Genomic DNA, 18,279 nt, shown 5'->3' with positions numbered 1-18,279 from the left:
GTCTGTTAGGCAACCTGAATAGTCACCAGCGTATCCACACTGGAGAAAAACCTTTCTGTTGTAAACAGTGTAACAAGAGTTTCAGTCAGTTATGTCACCTGAGGACACACCAGAAGCGTATCCACGCTGGAGAAAAACCTTTTCACTCTAACTAGTGTAACAAGAGTTTCAGTCAATAGAGATCCGAAGAGACCAGCGTATCAAAACTGGAGAAAAACCTTTTCACTATAAATAGTGAAAACCACCATCTGCACAATGGAGGATAAAAAACCCAATGCGGTCACAATGAAATATGGCTGTAGGCTGATAAATGCAGGTTGTGCATGGTAGCCTGTTTTGTGCAGCCAATTGTGAAGTGAGTGGTTCTTTTTTTTCCCCCCCTCAACATTTTATCCCACAATTTTTGTAACCCATTTTTTCACCCAGTGCCAATTGCTAAGTGTAATACTGGGCGCAACACTCCCTCTGCCAACCTGGGGAGAGCACGAACTGGGGGGAGTTTCCCCGGTGGGGGCATAACGCGTGGAAGGACCACGTTCCAACCAGTTCTTTCCCCCTCCATCAGGCACCCCGGCTGACCAGGGGGAGGCAGTATGTATCAGAGCCCTGCACGGGTCCAATTTTGACAACCCGCGCCCGCCCGTCCCGTCATTAATCAGATCCGTGGACCGCCCGCTACCCGTCATTATTAAAAAATCAAAACCAGACCCGCCCTGCCCGTCAAAAAATGGACCCGTCGCCCGCCCCGTTACCCGTGATTACATGCATTAAAGTAAATAGCCTACAGCCGTGCGTGCGTTCTTTCAATGGCATCGCACTCCATTTTCACTCCATAGTTGATCCCCCTGCAAGCCGTCGGAAAATGCTGTTATTAAGCCTATTATTAATAGGTCTATTATTATTTGGATAAAGTAGAACAACCTTTAAAACCAATCATACTAATTTAAAATTGTATCATGGTCTGACACTGTCGCGACAGCTTGTTGCTGCTGCTGCTTTCTGCCTCCGCTGCTTTGTGCAGTTGTATTTGTCATACGACGGTGTCGCGCATTGAAAATATCAGAGCTACAAGCTCACAACATGTCGGAACTTGCAGCTTTGTGAGCTTGCATGTCTGCTATGCTCGACACGCACCGTCATACGGCGAAGCACATATCCAGCTTTTCACAGCTGAAGGGAACGCCACTCGCTGTCTGTCTGTCTTGGTTCTCTCATGATAAACAGCCCGAGGTAATCTAAACCAAACCGGACCCATGATGTGACGATAATAAAGGAACTCCTAATAGTCGTGGAATCACATGGATATTATACAATCATGGACCTTTCAACTACATTGCGCGCTAGGCAAGCAGATCACTCGCGGCCACTTTATTCAGTTGTGTGTCGGTGTCATCCTCACTGTGAGTGTGTGCGCTCCAGCCGGCTGCCGCCGCTGTGTGACTTGACGTTTAGGTCGAAACAGTGCTGTATGCATGCCGTGGTTCTGTAGTCCTGCTGCTCACTGCATGTGTGCGCTCTTGTGACGTTGTTTTAGGCAGAAACAGTTGTCTAATTTTCACAGTAAAATGTCATCCGCCCGTCACCCACCCGTGTTTAGTCGCGCACCGCCCGTCCCCGTACCCGCAAATTTATAGTTGAATATATTCCGCCCGTACCCGCCCGTCAAACACGGGTACCCGTCGGGTACCCACGGGTACCCCACCCGTTGCAGGGCTCTGGTATGTATAGAGACCAGGGTTACTGCATGTTTTTCGTGAGGGTACCTACTGTACGGGGACACGGGGAGAACATGCAAACTCCACACGGAAAGGCCCTTCAGCATTTCATTAAGCGTCCCGCAAGCTTTGCGGGAAATACATATGTACAAACAGACAAATACAGATGTAGTAGTGGTTAGCACCACTCAGAAAATAAGGGTGTAGTGGATCCCTTGAGTACTAACAGTTTTCTGTAACGGTGGCCACTACTTTGCATATTTAGGAGTAGGCTTACCACTTGTTCCATTAAAATGCCTTAATCACATTGTCTGACTCTCAGAACAAAGATATAGACACTTTGGGCTCTATTGTCATCCATGCCTTGCCATTTTTCACTATTTTGAAAAACCATTTTGATCTACAAGCTCACGTGTCGATTTAGATTGATTTTTAAAAGGCAAAAGAGGAGAGGTTTAGGGGTAAGGGGTAAAGGCATGTACGAAAATATGCAAATTAGAAGGTCAAAAACAAACATTTTCGCTTGGGAACCATGTTTTTGGAGCTGTGTGAAACACAGGCTCCCTATACGTGGCTGTGTGGGTCTGTGTGTCTGTGTGTGTGTGTGTCTGTCTGTGTGTCTGTATGTAGCCTGACTTCGGCGCGTAACTAGTGCCGCACCATTTACGCCACTCGCGCAATATATACATCAAAATGTGCGGCTCGGCCGGGAATGGTGTTCTATTACCTTTCGTTCCGATCCGCCTTACCATGCCGACGTAATCGGCAAAAAACGACGCTTAATTGTCCCCATTGACTTATAATGGGACAATGCAAGAAATCACTTTCAAGTATTTTTCTCTCGTAAACCATAGGAGCTACAGTTTCAAACCTCGGAGAGGAGATTCATAATGATTTTAAGAATGAATCGAAAAATAATTACATCACTCGGCCTCATGGTGGCGCTATAACGGCCCACTTTACGTTTTGCCCCGTAACTCTTGAACCGTGGATCGGAAAATTAAAATTCTTTTTTCCCTGGATTCCTTGGGTCAAGACGCATCTCCCCATATAGGCCACGCCCATTTGCGCCAGGATAGATTTTCCGCCATCTTGAATTTTCTCCAAAACACACTTTTTGCTCCTTTTCCTACATATTTTCTTCAAATGTCACAAAAATCGGTACACATGATCTACACACACACACACACACACACACACACACACACACACACACACACACACACACACACACACACACACACACACACACACACACACACACACACACACACACACACACACACACACACACACACACACACACACACAGCTCCACTTCACACGGGTGTGATTTTTCTGATTCAGCACCCCTTTGAATTATGGAAAATGGCCTGGTTGCCCACTTTTACCCTTCTTATAGAAGGCCTTTTTTTCTGAAATCCCTCCGGACTAACACTGCTGTAGACTTCATTACTATTGGTCTCTCTACACACTGCCTTACATACACACCGCCTACGCCTAGACAACATATGACACTGCTGTAGACACAAACGCAGAGTCACAGGAAACTACACAGAGTTGATGCATGCCCCAGGCCTTATCTATAGCAGGCAGCCGGGGCCCTTGTCAGCAGAGGAGCAGTGGGAGTCAAGAGTTGCGTTTCAGCCATACATCACACACACCCAACCCTCACACAGGTGTGACCTCTCTTTATAAAGAGGGGAGATAATCTCTGAAAGATATGCAGACAACACGGTCGTTTATAACTGCTAACCGGAACTGTTTTGGTGGTATGAATTGGGCTGAAACCTCACATTCCAGTCGCGGTAAAGTTCAAGTGTTCATTTAACTATTTAACCCATTAACTGTTTTACTGCTACAGACGTTCCCGTTCGCCCCATTTCTCTGTGTCGCGTCGCGCCAATACGGCCGTTCGTTCGTTTACCTTGTTGATGTCCGTAAGCTGATGAGGGGTCGCGCCGCCGTGTACTGTAATCACATCGCCCGCAGTGATGGTCTTAAAAATCACTTATGCGTTAACATCAACGGAGACCAATTCTCTTCCGTGTTGATTTCTCTGGCCCTGTGGCTCTGTGGCCAGAGACTGGTCTCAATGGATGGCAACACATAACGGCCAAATTCACATTCATTCTTGCATGAAGCCACCCTCTGCTGCCTGGTCTGCCAAAGTGCATGTTGCACAATCCAAAAAAATAAAATAAATAAATAAATGTCTATCTATCTACTATAACGTCGCAAAGGTAAGCCGCTTTTTGATGGCGCCAGACCCAATAAACCAGTAAGACTCCCTAATCGGGAGATAAGCGACCATAGGTGGCTTATCTCCACAAATAGGGCAAACATGTGTTTTTCCAAAATCTTCCTGATCCATGTTGATGACATGAGTGTAGACATGCTGTGTAGTGATATTCGTGATTTTAGGGCAAAAACTGTAGGAGCAGTGTCCAAAAATGTGTTTTAAAAATCGGCCTGAAGGTGGCGCTAGAATAGGGCCATGTGAGAAATGAGGGGTGGGGTCTCCGCGTTGCCTTGGCGGACGAATAGGTACCGGCCCCGGCTCTCCCGGACGCTCCTAGCCCGAGTTACGGCATTTTATGTGCGCTGCAGTGGCAGGGGGTCCTCCACTGGGGGCGCCACCACTTTTGCATCCGTTCTGGAGCACCAGGAGTCGGTGGTCCCCGGGAATTCCCCGCGAGCAGCCCCGTTGGGGTGGTCATTTGGTCATTTTTGCACATTTGGTCATTTTTTACATCTGGGGGTCCCCCAGGGACCTGGGGGTCCCTGGGGCTCCGGGGGTCCTTGGAGGTTGTAGTTTGGCAGGCAAGGAGTGTGTGTGCAAAATCTGGCATGGATCGGGTCAACGGTTGCGGAGATATGAGCAGGGAAAAAGTGTGACGTGTGACCACATTTGGTCATTTTTTACATCTGGGGGTCCCCCAGGGACCTGGGGGTCCCTGGGGCTCCGGGGGTCCTTGGAGGTTGTAGTTTGGCAGTCAAGGAGTGTGTGTGCAAAATTTGGCATGGATGGGGGCAACGGTTGTGGAGATATGAGCAGGGCAAAAGTGTGACTGACTGACTCACTCACTCACCCACGGACAGCCTGTGGAGGTTTTGGTAGTAAATGCGACCTACGGTCGCAATAAATAAAACATCTGGCAGTAATAGAGTTAAGTTCGATTCACCATTAGTTCACTTACTGTAACTATTTTTCAATGGTCCTCAAACTTTTTCATGTCAAGGACACCCCAAAGTCTCTAAATATTATGTTCTAGGGACCCCCAGAAGCAAATGTTTGATTTAAAAATCCCCCCCGCAAAAAAAGACACAAATATTCAAGATTTTTCAAAAATAGCAGATATACAAGATCATAGCGTGGCACGAGGTCACCTCGAGCCACCTGTATAAGTATGAAATAATGGTTATATTAGTTACACAGATGCTTTCCTGGTTATTATGAGTTAAACCCTATATACTTCGTAGACCTCCTCCAGGCTCTATACTTGATTAGTTCCTTTTTCCCTCTACACTAAATCTCTTGTTCTTTGTGTGCCCCGGAATAAGGATGCTGTGGTTATGTAAACATTTACAGTTATGGGTCTAGAACTTTTCTTTGTAAAAAGAAAAAAAAGAAAGTACCTCACCCCTCGCCTCCCCTATACATTCCTCAACGGTACTGATCTGAACTTGTAAGGTAGCCTACTGTATTTGTTAAGAGTCAACATGAGAAACCATGCGTCTTTGTTGTCCGTAATAACATTTGATATACAGTATCATCCATGTGCATTTCTAGTCTCCGTTTTTGACTTGCAAGTCTGATGCTTAGATTTGTAGCGGTTTCTTTGGAAAGTGAAGGAATGTTTTGGTATTATTTCCAAGCATACCGTGGTCTAAGTTTGTTCAAGTACATGTCAGACAAACTTTACAGATTTTTTATTTTATTTTGTATTTGTTGTGTGGGACAATACCTAGCATGTACAGTATTACGCAACGAGTGGAGCTGAGAAAAACCTCAACATAGTCACTAACAGTTGCCCTAATCACACCAAACCAAACCCATGCCTAAATGTACCCATGTCTAATCTAATGCTAAGCTTAGACACTCAGACCACCACAAGGTGGATGGCCTGGGGAAAGTGGTTTAATCCCCAGGATAAATCAATTATCATTTAAAAAAAGTTACCGGTAGTTCAGTCTTATTTTCTGTAGGTTAAACCCCATTTACCTGTACTGGTTCCACTCTGAGACAGCTTCTGGACTGAGCCTGGCAGGTTATCCATCAGCCTGCAAATACATTGACAGAACAAATAAGATGATGTATTCTCAGTTGTTGAATTAGCCTTTATTGTCTCCTAGGAGAAATATGTCTTGGGCAATCAGAAGTAACAGCGTTATACAAAATACAAAAACTACAAAACTACATACCTACACACATACATACATACAGTACATATATACCTAAAATTCATACAGCACTTATCCTGACACCCCAGTGTGCAGATATATCAAGAGCAAGTCCAGTATCACAGTGTTGCACTCTCCCAGCAAGCAGGTTTCCCGTCCCCCCAGTAATTCATTATCTGTTATTGAGTGGTTTGATTGACAGTGGAACAAAGGAGAATTCATATCTGTTGCGTTTGCATTTTGATGATCTGTACCGTCTACTGGATGGCAGCAACTCATATTCTTTATAGAGCATGGTCTTTTGTAAACACAAACGGATCGTGCATGCGGATTGTGCACGATCCGTGCACCATCGTGCACAATGGACACGCACGCACCCACGTTAAAAAGGTAAGAAAATCGTGGAATATAACGCAGTTTTTCGGGACAGTCGACGCGTTTTTCACCCGAATGCACCAGGATGTGTGAGCCGCTACCTGGCCTTGGCCTCCTGGACCTGTGTGGGGTTCTTGAGAACTGCATCCCAGGGAAGGGCTCCACACAGCCAGTGAAGAAGACAGAAGCCCAGGATCTGGAGGTCTCCACGCCTGGAAGGAGCTGTGGAAGAGATGGATAGATCAGTGGTTCTCAACCTTTTCAGGCCACGACACCAAAATAATCATATTTTAACTGGGGACCCCCCCACCCTGGCGAGCATTAAGAGTTGAGGAACATTTTGTATAACACGGTTCTATTGTGAAAATAGCCGATCTACATGCTGACAACGCCTCGCGTGTTGTCAGCATGTAGATCGGCTATTTTCACAATTTCTGCCTCTAATATTTGACAATTTGGCCAGTGTTTAATTTGTCATTTTAGAGGTAATAAAAAGTCCTTAAATTGTCTCTATACACTTAAACGTTATGTTGGTTTGTTTACTGTTGACTGAGAAAACAATGTTGCACATTAAGTTAATCATCTGGGGACCCCCCCAAAATAACTTGGGGACCTCCCTGGGGATCCCGACCCACAGGTTGAGAACCACTGCGATAGACGAGAGAGAGAAAGACAAACATGTATCGTAGCAAACTGGATCTCCACAGCCTCTGACATAATGATCCAGATAAATGCAGAATAAACTGTATTGAACTGACTGAGAAGGAAAAAAGATAATAATATGCCTGTCCTTTCTGTCAGTCCATGAGAAGGGAGTCAGGCGGTAAGACATACAAACGTCTGCACTCCAAATCACAACCATGTTACACACATCAGCAACGGTCCATTGCTTAACCGTTGCTGTACCCTCTGTGTCTGTGTTTGTACGCTGCGAGGCGTTGCGAGCTTGTAGATCAGCTATTTTCGGCAAAGAGGTTTGATCTAAAGCGGAAAAAAGAGCAGACTAAGTACAGAGTGAAAGGTCAACTTTATAATGTATTGACGGTGAATCCAAAATACACTGATGATTGTGCTGTCAAACAATGAAACTATATGGAATCTATGAGAAGGTTATGGTGGTCCCTGCTTCATCTCTCTCTCAACTAAGGGGTCCTCGGCCTGAAAATGTTGAAGACCCCTGCTATAGAGACTTTTCACAAGAAAATAGCCAATCCACAAACTGCAACAGATTCGGCTATTTTCCAACTACACTCTTGTACGATGAAGTAGGGTATTCATTTACGAAAAACATAAAAAGTATAAATATGTAGATACAACGTTTCCGCCCGACAGCGACAATAATATGTGTGTGCGTGTACTGCATCAATACTTGTGGGCTGAGTGCATGTGAAGGGGTCGAGCCCGGGGAGTTTTAGCAGCTCAATAGTGTAACGGCCCGCCACACGTCTCTGGAGAAATTACCTATCGACTGGTCTCCATCAGCACGGACAAATCTCTTCCCTGAGCCATGGACCACATTGATCCTCCACAGCCAACACACCAGTGTAACAGAGCCAATATGGAATCAGATTACAAGTAGTAATCTGATTTAATTAATCTCATTCAAAAAGAAATTAAGAATAAAGAAGAAAAAAACAATTAACTGTAAAATAGTTGCCCTCCCTAAAAACAAGCTCTCTGACTAGAATTCAGACCAAACTGTGGATTTTGTTTGTGCAAAGGGGGGGACTATGTATCACCCACACCCACAGTCATGTAATGAAGAGATAACATGTACATTAAACTGGATTGAAGTCACCTGAATAAACAGAAACAAAAAATCAAACCCATCAGTTCGAAGTGGAGCGGCGCATTTGACACAGCTATACCCTGTGTGTGTGTGTGTGTGTGTGTGTGTGTGTGTGTGTGTGTGTGTGTGTGTGTGTTGCGTGTATGTGTGTCAAGGGATCGGTATTGCAGCTGTTTGTGCTGCATAGGGACGGACAGACAGACACATACAAGTCAAAAGTAGGAATACTTTTGCGGTATCACCGCTCCAAAAAGACTTCAAGTTATCCGATTACAGAGTAGGAATCTGGCTGAAGAAATCTGATTCTTCGAGGTTCGGCACGCTCAACTACACAGGATGGAACTGTAGTCTTTGAACTTAGTTGGGTGACAATTCCAACATATACTGACATAAAAAACAACAGCACTCATGAGTAATAGTATTTTCAGCCCTTAATGTACATAAGGCTGAAAAAGACTGCTAAAGACTATTCCTTCTGAGTGCGTTTGTTTTTTGATGTCAGTGAAGAAATCTGATTACACAGAAGACTGTCAAGGAGAAACAAGCTACAGGCAACTGGACTGACAGAAAGTTAAGAGCCCTTTTCTTCTCTCTGACTTGCCTCAGTCTTCAGGATTCTGGTCTAATGTCTCTCCAAGTTTATGCAGGTGAACTCCCAACAGGAGTTACTGGCATGAACTGTTCGGTTTAATCAATTTAATATCTTTGGCTATTTCACACAAAAGAATTCGAAAAACTAAAAAAAGGTATGAATTAAACTGCTCCAGGCATAAACAAAAGAGTGTAACCCGTCCTCTATGGATCAGCCCTTCATATTCCAACTATTGTTGTTGGCTGCTGCACTTTTCCGCCTCAACAACTTTGCCTGAACGGGGGCCTAGGCTCTGTTTTGGGCTCTCAACAGTTTGCTCTTGTGGGTGTTAAGTATGCATTAAGTCAGCATTACATTGTGGCGTCCCTATTGTTGTAAATAATTACAGAGCACTTCATTGCTACTGAGAGGGCCGGCTGAAGGAGAACACGGATGAAAAAATATAAGCGACACTGGCGCTTGAAGAGTGGCACAACTCCCACAGCGACATAATAGATTAACAATTAAAAAGATCAACAACTACATTAGGCAGAGCTGGCCCCCCTGTACGTGCTCTGGGCACGTTATCGCTGCGTACAATGGCATTTTGTCTGTTTGCTCTCCTGTATTTAATGCGATTTGCCCTTCTGTGAGAAGCGGCGTAGGGCTGTGTGTGTGTGCACGTCCATGCACCTACACTCCAAATAGCTTTCAAAAGGAACTTGGGCACATGCGTACACACACACACACACACACATACACACACACACACACACACACAGAGAGAGAGAACCTAAGAGCACACACATGTGTGTGTATACACACACACACACACACACACACACACACACACACACACACACACACACAGGTATGTACATATATACACACACATACACATTACTTATTACAAGTAAGACGCTTCAGGGCGTCCCTAAAGAGGTTGTGCCATTATTAACTATTATTAAATTAAATATAAAACATTTAAGTATTCGGCTTTGTATAGAATTAAAATCTCTCAGCAGTGGAATCTGTCCTTCAACTTCCTGCCCAAGACAACTTATTTCCCTGACTTACTTAAAGGCTGCAATCAAGGCCATTTCAGGAATTGTAGTGCAGTGGCTGCCTCCAAGCATCCCTGCGAATTTAGGGGAAAACTACCATCCCCAGCAAAACACAGCAGCATGGTCAGAATGTTTGCTAGAGTAGGCTACAGCAAATGTAATCATGGTTTTCCCCGTTTAAATTTTATGCGAGAAAGACATTGACATTGATTAATTGTTGTCTTAAATTAAACCATTTTGTTTAATCAACCACCGTTTTCTTAGCATTTTCATGTGACCGTCACCCTTTTCATGCGACTTCAAATCAATATGATTATTTCAAACGTAATGCCTCGATTACGATTAATGAAGGATTATTATTTTTTAAATTGTGAAAACTAGCAGATCTACATTGCGACGCGTTTAGCAATTTTTTGCACACCACCATTGTACAAGAAAGTATAACACAAGGCTGAAGTGGTTAATCAGACTAATCGATTCAGTTGATTATAAAATAATTATTAGACATTTTCTGTGTTGATTCGTTGATGTAAGACATAAAAAAACATAAATAATTGGTTCTAACTTCTAAGTCAGTTTTGATATATTTTCAGTTAATTGCCCAGACGTCGTTGACACAAACACACACATACAGGCTACACCTCAGAGCGCACACACTTGTGGAAGTGAGGCAGTGGTGTTGGCATTTATGTCTTGTTGTTATTCAGATAGTCAGACTGTTCATCGTTACCCATGGGAGTCTCAGCACACCCATTCCAGCAACAATGCCGAAGTCCGGCGACCACGGTGGGACGATAAGCGATATTATCGTTTATCGTGATAAAAAAACACTCACGATAATCGTATAGTGGAGATTTAATTTATCGCGATATCGTCCTCCATCATGCACTGGGATCAATTCACCTTTTATTTACCGAGCTGCATATCCGGTACCATTAAACCCTCTATAATTGGTAAAAGGTACTTATAATATACATACTTGATAATGTATTTTTTTCACTCTTGAAGAGTGTAAATGTTTTTGCCAAAAAATAGCTGATCTACAAGCTCACAACACGTTGCGACACGTTGTGAGCTTGTAGATCTGCTATTTTTTGGCAAATGTTCCACCCCAGGATAATGGTTTTGATTATCGCGATAATATCGTAAATCGCGATTTTTTTTTGTCACAATAATCGTGATATGACATTTTCATATCGTCCCATCCCTAGCTGGGACCAAGCTTCGGACCAAGCTGTTCTTTAGACCAGGGGTCTTCAACGCTTTTAGGCCAAGGACCCCTTAGTTAGGCGAGAGATGAAGCAGGGACCCCCACAACCCTTTCATAGATTCCATGTACTGTAGTTTTGTCGTTTGACAACACAATCATCAGTGTATTTTAGATTCATCTCAATTGAGATATTTAACCACTTGAACTGTCAATACTTGCCCTTTCACTCTGTACAGTCTGCTCTTTTACCCCTCTACACCAAAACTCCTTTGCTTAAAATAGCCGATCTACAAGCTCACAACGCTGCTTTAGACCAGTGGCTCCGGTCAGCACACCAGCGGTTGTAGGTTTCCACTTGCACGTTTAACTCTCATCGATCTTCCTTTGTTTATTTAAGAGTATAAACACAATTAACACAATTAATCTGCATTATCCTTTCTAATATAGCCCACCACCCTTTCCTCCTTAACCCTCCAAAACTCATATTAAAATGAGTGCTTAATGCAGACTTTTGATAATAATCACTGGCAGTATGCTTTGTTGTCCTTGCTTTTAGACATCAAATGCATTGAAGGAAAAAAAACTCCAAGCAATTTGGCAGTTTTAGCCATGCTCGCTTGCCAGTATCGAACCATCCAGAAGTTAAGTTGAGTCGGACATTCAGTGTGTGTGTGTGTGTGTGTGCATGCGCGCGCGTGCGACACACACACACACACACACACACACACACACACACACACACACACACACACACACACACACACACACACACACACACACACACACACACACACACACACACACACACACACACACACACACACACACACAGCTCAGAGTTTATCAGCAGGGGGCCCTGGACTGGCTCTAACCAAATATCAAAGGCCTTAATTAATGGAGGGGGATGAATACACCGCGCAGGTTATGACTCCGGCTAATTAGGGAATTGTTAAACGGAGCCGGAGCCAGAGGTATTCAGTGGGGGCTCAAGGGGGACGAACAATCGATGGCCGATGAAGAGAGGGAGCATGTATGCAATTTGCCAGTTAATGTGTTCCCGATATCAGCTCAGGGAGGGAGGGAGGGAGATGGCGAGAGAGACTATTTTGCATGTATTGACAAAATGAGGGGTCACTGAGCTAAGAAGGGAGTGTTTCATGGTGACATTCACCTAGAATCAGTCTAATTACCAAAAATTCTAACTGAGCGTGGGTTCTGCAAGTCTCCGAAGGCCTGAGACCAGTGGTTATCAACCAGTGGGACACTAGACATACTGACAGGGGTTGTGGACAAAGAGCAACCGTTACAGAGGAATATTGAGCCATTTACGTATTTGTTTTGACTTTGCAGCCAATGCAACATTGAGGTCCTAGTGTGATATATTCTGTAAAAACACAATGTTGTGAAACGTACAAAACATTTTCTAATTAATCTCTGTAAAGTGCATTTTGTACATTCAAATGCAATACTCAGGGTTAGAGTAGCCGCTTGGGAGCCATGAGGTTCACAGTTCGATCCTGGGCTCCCCCAGAGTCAGTGTTGAAGTGTCCTTGAGCAAGACGCCAAACCCCTAATTGCTCCTGATGAGCCGGTTGGTGCCTTGCATGGTTTTCTACGCCATTGGTGTATCAATGTATAGGTGAATGTAATGTCATTGTAAAGTGCCTTGGATAAAGGCGCTATATAAAAGCACCATTTACCAAAACAATGTGTGCTTTACATCAAGTCAAAGTTCACAGATAATAAAAGTAGGCAAATAAATAAAATAGGGATTAAAGTAAAGTAAAAAAAAAAAGTATCTATAAGCTATATCGGAGTTTTACTTGTTCATGAAGACAATGGTTTATGTACCCTATTGTTCTACATTTCTAGTGTTTCCTGAACACTTCCTTGTATGTACAGTATTTACCCAGATTTCTAGTATTCTCAGAACGGTGAATGAATCGGTTTTACTAGTGTCTCTTTTCTGAGTGACTTTTAGCTACTATTCGTTTTCTTTCTCACACAACCATGAGTTGTTTGGTGAGACATTAGGAGGTTTATAAGTGCCTCATGAAGCTGCTAGAAGCTCAGTGTTGTGCTGTGATGTTTTCATAAAAGTTCATACCAACGCCGTTGTGTGCGTCCAGGCTGGTGTATTCAATTGTTCCATCGTGGCCCTTCTTTGGGTTCTCCTTGTACGGTTTATGTACTCCATCAGGACAGTATCTGTAGGACAGGCCATAGTCTGCTAGGTACACCTGCAGCATACAATACAACACATGAACCCCACACAAGGTCAAATGTGAGACAGCTGTATATACACAATGCATACATACACAGTAAAATCTGTTAATTTAACTTTGAGTGTGTGTGAGTTACAAATTAAGTCGGGTTCGGGCAGAAATATTACAAATTGATAAATGACTGTGTCAAGCAGTTATCTACAGAATATGTTATACTCTGTGTGTCTGAATTAATCCTATAGATTCACAATTGTTTTTGCCAGCTATTGTACAAATTATTATAAACAATAGATTATGATTATTATAATATAGTTATTTTGTTGTATGTCAATCTTATTTTTAATTTCTCTATTTTTTTCATTATGATTTTAAATGCTTGTTGTGTCTTTACATGTGCTTTTCTGCCTTATTTAAAGCACCATGAATTGCCATTGTGTATGAAATGTGCTGTACAAAGTACACTACGATGTACTTAGTTACTATAGTAAACTGTAGAGCTTTAAGCTGACCTGGTCGGGGTCTCTGTGACCCAGCATCAGATTGGCAGCTTTGATGTCAGCGTGGACATATTCATTGTCATGGATGTACTCCAGCACGTCCACCTGGAGAAGGAAAGGACCGTGTAAACATACACATGTACACAGCCCTCTAAAGTCGCATATACAACAGTATATTGCCTCAATATTGAGTGGGAACATCAAGTGCAATTAAATTCACAACACTAGAGTAGCTCAAGATCATGCGAGTCAATATCTGTTAAAGTGCCCCTTGACCCTGCTGATTCACAGGTAAAAGATATACTCTCAATTTGTGGAGTAGAGGCTTTGAGCTGTGGATATGTACTCGGCCGTGGCCTCCAATCCATGGCCGATCAATGGATATGAAAGGACCTGAGTCGGCAGCTCTCCACAGCAGGTAATCTCACCAGTCTCCGGCCGAGCTGGAGCACCGTTGCCTTCTTCAGCTGACCTCCGTTGTGTTGGCAGGCTTTCTGCAGGTCGCTGCCCAGGCGGTCCATAGCCATGAAGCGGTATCTGAACAACACATATGATTTAAAGTACATAGTTTTGGTGAATCTAGAGGTCAAACTCTTAAACCCTATGTACATATTTAGGTTATGTGTCGTATCTGCCATGTGCAACTTCAGAGCCTACAAGCCAATCAGAAATGTAATTGTCAACAACAAAAACACAATTAAATCATTAATTAATCGCAATTATTTGAGTGACAATTAATCGTCATGTAAAATGTAATAATCGTGACAGCCCTAGCTAAGGGTTCATATATGGTTCAGAAAATGGTCTTCTGCAACCTGGTAGGCCTAGGATGGAGGTCAGTACCTGGTTCCATTGTGCTCGGCCAGTCCCGATCCCCAGTAGGTTGGAATCCCCAGAAAGTCTAGTTTCCTCTCTCTCGTCCATCTCTGCACTGGAACAGGACAGTTACTTATTTGAGCGCAAAGAAATGGAGAGTTCCAGATACATTTGAATAACCGGCAAGCGGAATTGTTTTGAGTAAGAAAGAGTGCTCCTTACACTCAACCAAAAATGTTTGCTGAGGAAAGGCCATGGGGTCACCAACATTAGTAGGGTTTATCAATCATGTAATCTGCCTACTAGACTGTGAGAGATCTCAATCTGTGCTACCAAAGCTGGCATTCTGAGCAGGAATGCACTCCGCAACTTTCATGACAATTTGTTCCCATTAGATTGTGAGCAAGTGAAAAACTTGGCCTACTGGTGGCACTAGAGGAAAGGTCACAGTGTCACCAAAATAAGTAGGGGTCACCCTCCGGGGAGCATGAAGGTGCATATAAATTCCAACATTGTCGGCAAAAGAATCCTGCCACTGAAATTGGTTCTTACTTCTTAGTACGTTTATAGTGTAGAGATGTATTAGTATTTACTAATGTGCAAGTTGACTAAATGCATTCCCTAAAACAAATCCTCAAACATCTAGACTTCAAATTATCCCTTTACGAGTTTCAAAATCTATACCTAAAATGCCCAACTTTTCAAGGTGAAGACTCGCTCAGATGTTACACATACACACACGCGCAAACATACCTTTTCAAACATGTGCCAGTGCCACACATGCACACACGCACGCAACCACACACACACAGAGGCCCCTAACAGAGCAGTAGTCCTGGCTCGGGCCTTCATGGCGACCAGCCTGACTGGCACTTCACCAGACTGGCAGGTGGTCAGGGGCCCCAGCGGGGGGCTCCGGGCATCATTATGTGCGAGTGCCTCTCGCCCCGCCCCGCCCCCCCACACATAAACACAGCTCTCTTGCAAATGCCAGGCATTGGAGAGCTCAGGCGAGCACACAGTGAGAGAAGGGGGAGGATAACTGCCATGGAGGTACATGTTTGCTTTGGCTTATTAATTGCTTAGCGGCCGGGCAGCGAGGGCCCCTGCGTCAGCATGGACACTTCATCAGTCAAATACACTCCTGCTCCACTGGGCTGCTACTCACTGCTCTCTGGCTTGGCTGCCCTCTGGTAGAACTTGAGCTCGGAGAATAGGGGCCCGTTCTCATGGTACTCCTGCACACACAAGCAGACGATGTCCATCATTTCATTCTTGTCTTGTACGCAAAGCATTAATCCATGATTAAGACCTGGGGCCGATTCTACAAAGTGCCTTCCACATCAGTAGTTCTCACACTTTGAAGATTACGGTATAAGCGCGGCACAAAGAGACATGTTGTGAGGCGAGCTGTCCCAGTTTGAATCGGTTAATTGTATTAGTACAGTTGAACATTGGTAATAGCTGATCTATGACAGTAGAATGGTTGTAGTACTTATAACCAGTAAGACTCCCTAATTGGGAGATACGCGACCATCAGGTTGCATACACAAACTTCAGAAGGCAATCGTAGCCAATCAGGAGGGAAAATGGGAAATGGGACAAAGCCATGTTGATGACATGACTTTAGAGATACTGTGTACCACTTAGCATGATTTTAGGCCAAAAACCATCTATAGTACATAAAGGATAAAAATGGCATTTAGGATAATCCTAAATTCAGACTAATTTCAGGTAAATGCGTAGCGAGGACGCATTTCTATCCTTTCGTCAACAGTGTCTTTAGAAAACAATGGTGGAGGTGTTGGTCTAGTACTCACGATTTTTATGACAAAATCACTGTCAGCTGCAACAGGTTTGTCCACATCCTGAGAGGCTGGGGGGAGTAGGGGACAGTTAAACATTTAGACACACTTTATGGAAAAGCAAGATTTAGATCTGAATTAGGTTTCTTGAAGTTAACCACTTAAACCCTATATATTTAGTTAACCGGGTCCCTCTTCATCATACTAAGTCCGCTCCATTTTTACATAGTTATTTTTGCCACACATTTGCCCCAAAATAGGGACGCTAGGGTTCAAGTGGTCAAACATAACAATAACAAATAAACAATGTTTTACCTAAATAGATCAACCCAAAGCCTCCTTGACCAATGACCTTTCCCAGCCTCCATCTTTTCTTCTCTGTGTCAGTGAGTAGAAAGCCTTCTGGGAGTGGTTTAGGCAGAGCTCTTTTCCTTGGTGCCATGAGAGCTGAGAGAAATGCAAGAAAATCTATATCACTTTTATTGACACACAATGAACACACATACAGACAGACAGGTACACGTACACACGCACACACACACACACACACACACACACGCACACGCACACACAGTATAAATGTGTAAATGTTCCCAATATTTATACAGTCCTTTGTACAGGGGACTTCCACTCATAATAAGTGGAAGTGAGAGTGAGATGCATCAGTCAGTGACAGTGAGTGACCAAATACACCAAGTGTGTTGACTTAAATAGAAATACAAGGAAACTAAATAATGTTGCTAGTACGTTTCGTTTTGCCTTTATTGATAGGACAGGGCAGTAGACTGACAGGAAATGGGGAGTGACACGCAGCAGTTGGTCAGGATCGGGACTCGAACCAGCAACACGCTGTCAGGCTACACCGAGCCTATGTGGTATGCGCCTGGACCGGTCCAGGTGCATACCACATACTGTAGGCTCATAGGTCTAAGGCCAGCGGGCGCCCAAAAGTATGTCTTTTAGATGAAAAACAACCCACTGGTAAGCAGTGGTGTAAAGTAACTAAGTACTTTTACTTACGTAATATACTTAAGTACAATTTTGAGGTATTTGTACTTTACTTCTTTACTTCCTACTCCACTCCAGTACATCTCGGATCCAAATAGTGTACTTTTACTCCACTACATTTATTTGTAAACTTTGGTTACTAGTTACTTTGCAGATATAAATTACAATATTATAAAACATAAATAAACCACTTTGCCCTGTTTTATACCTTGGCTATTTGAAAATAGACGATCTACAAGCTCACAACGCGTTGTGCTATTTTCAAACATTATGTACTTTTACTTATGGTACTTTAATTAATTTTGATACAAACACTTGATACTTTTACTCAAGTACAATTTGAATTCTGTACTTGTAACAGATTGCAGTATTGATAGTTTTAAAACAAGACAGTAGCCTACCTTTTATTCCCACCACTGCTGGTAAGCCAACATTAGGGGACAGTTTCATGATATAACGTTTTGAATGAATATAATTATAACCACGACTACATTGCATAGCCTGTTAGCAAGTAGCTCCTTTCGGAACCCCTCACTCCACTGCTACCCATCTCGGAGCTGCGTAGCAGTGGAGTGAGAGGTTCCGAAAGGAGCTAGTTAGCAAGTAATGCTAGCTGAACATCTGACAAGAAGCAGAGATAGAACACTAAAGTTTCGCCCCGACCAATGAAGTAAATCCACGCTATAACGGCAGACGGTAATATAATGTCACTCGGTTAATTACCTTAGACTGAGGCAGGCGTATATAAAGCGTATAGTGTGACTTCTGTATGAGATGTCCGTCTGACACTGGCTGCCATA

General features: G+C 43.5%; 2 protein-coding genes across 2 annotated transcripts in view; one reads left to right on the top strand and one right to left on the bottom strand.

The window, feature by feature from the left end:
* The window catches only part of LOC308297104 (tubulin beta-4B chain), a 334,969-nt gene that overhangs the window by 206,897 nt on the left and 109,793 nt on the right, over positions 1-18,279 (top strand). The window lies entirely within an intron of this gene.
* LOC308296848 (serine/threonine-protein kinase VRK1-like) overlaps positions 1-18,279 on the bottom strand; it is a 26,667-nt gene extending 8,388 nt beyond the window's left edge. Inside the window, exons 1-10 of the mRNA XM_080740198.1 lie at positions 18,203-18,279; positions 16,787-16,918; positions 16,487-16,542; positions 15,835-15,904; positions 14,694-14,781; positions 14,279-14,387; positions 13,863-13,955; positions 13,236-13,368; positions 6,596-6,716; positions 5,941-5,999 (exon numbers count right to left, since the gene is read on the bottom strand). Coding sequence (XP_080596324.1) covers positions 5,941-5,999; positions 6,596-6,716; positions 13,236-13,368; positions 13,863-13,955; positions 14,279-14,387; positions 14,694-14,781; positions 15,835-15,904; positions 16,487-16,542; positions 16,787-16,913 — 856 coding nt within the window. The 5' untranslated portion in view covers positions 16,914-16,918; positions 18,203-18,279. The remainder of the gene's footprint in view (positions 1-5,940; positions 6,000-6,595; positions 6,717-13,235; positions 13,369-13,862; positions 13,956-14,278; positions 14,388-14,693; positions 14,782-15,834; positions 15,905-16,486; positions 16,543-16,786; positions 16,919-18,202) is intronic.

This window comes from Nannobrachium achirus (genome assembly GCF_963921795.1).
Source record: "Nannobrachium achirus genome assembly, chromosome: 13".
NCBI lineage: Eukaryota > Metazoa > Chordata > Actinopteri > Myctophiformes > Myctophidae > Nannobrachium > Nannobrachium achirus.
Note: the sequence above shows the minus strand (reverse complement) of the source record. Positions and strands in the feature narration are given on the sequence as shown.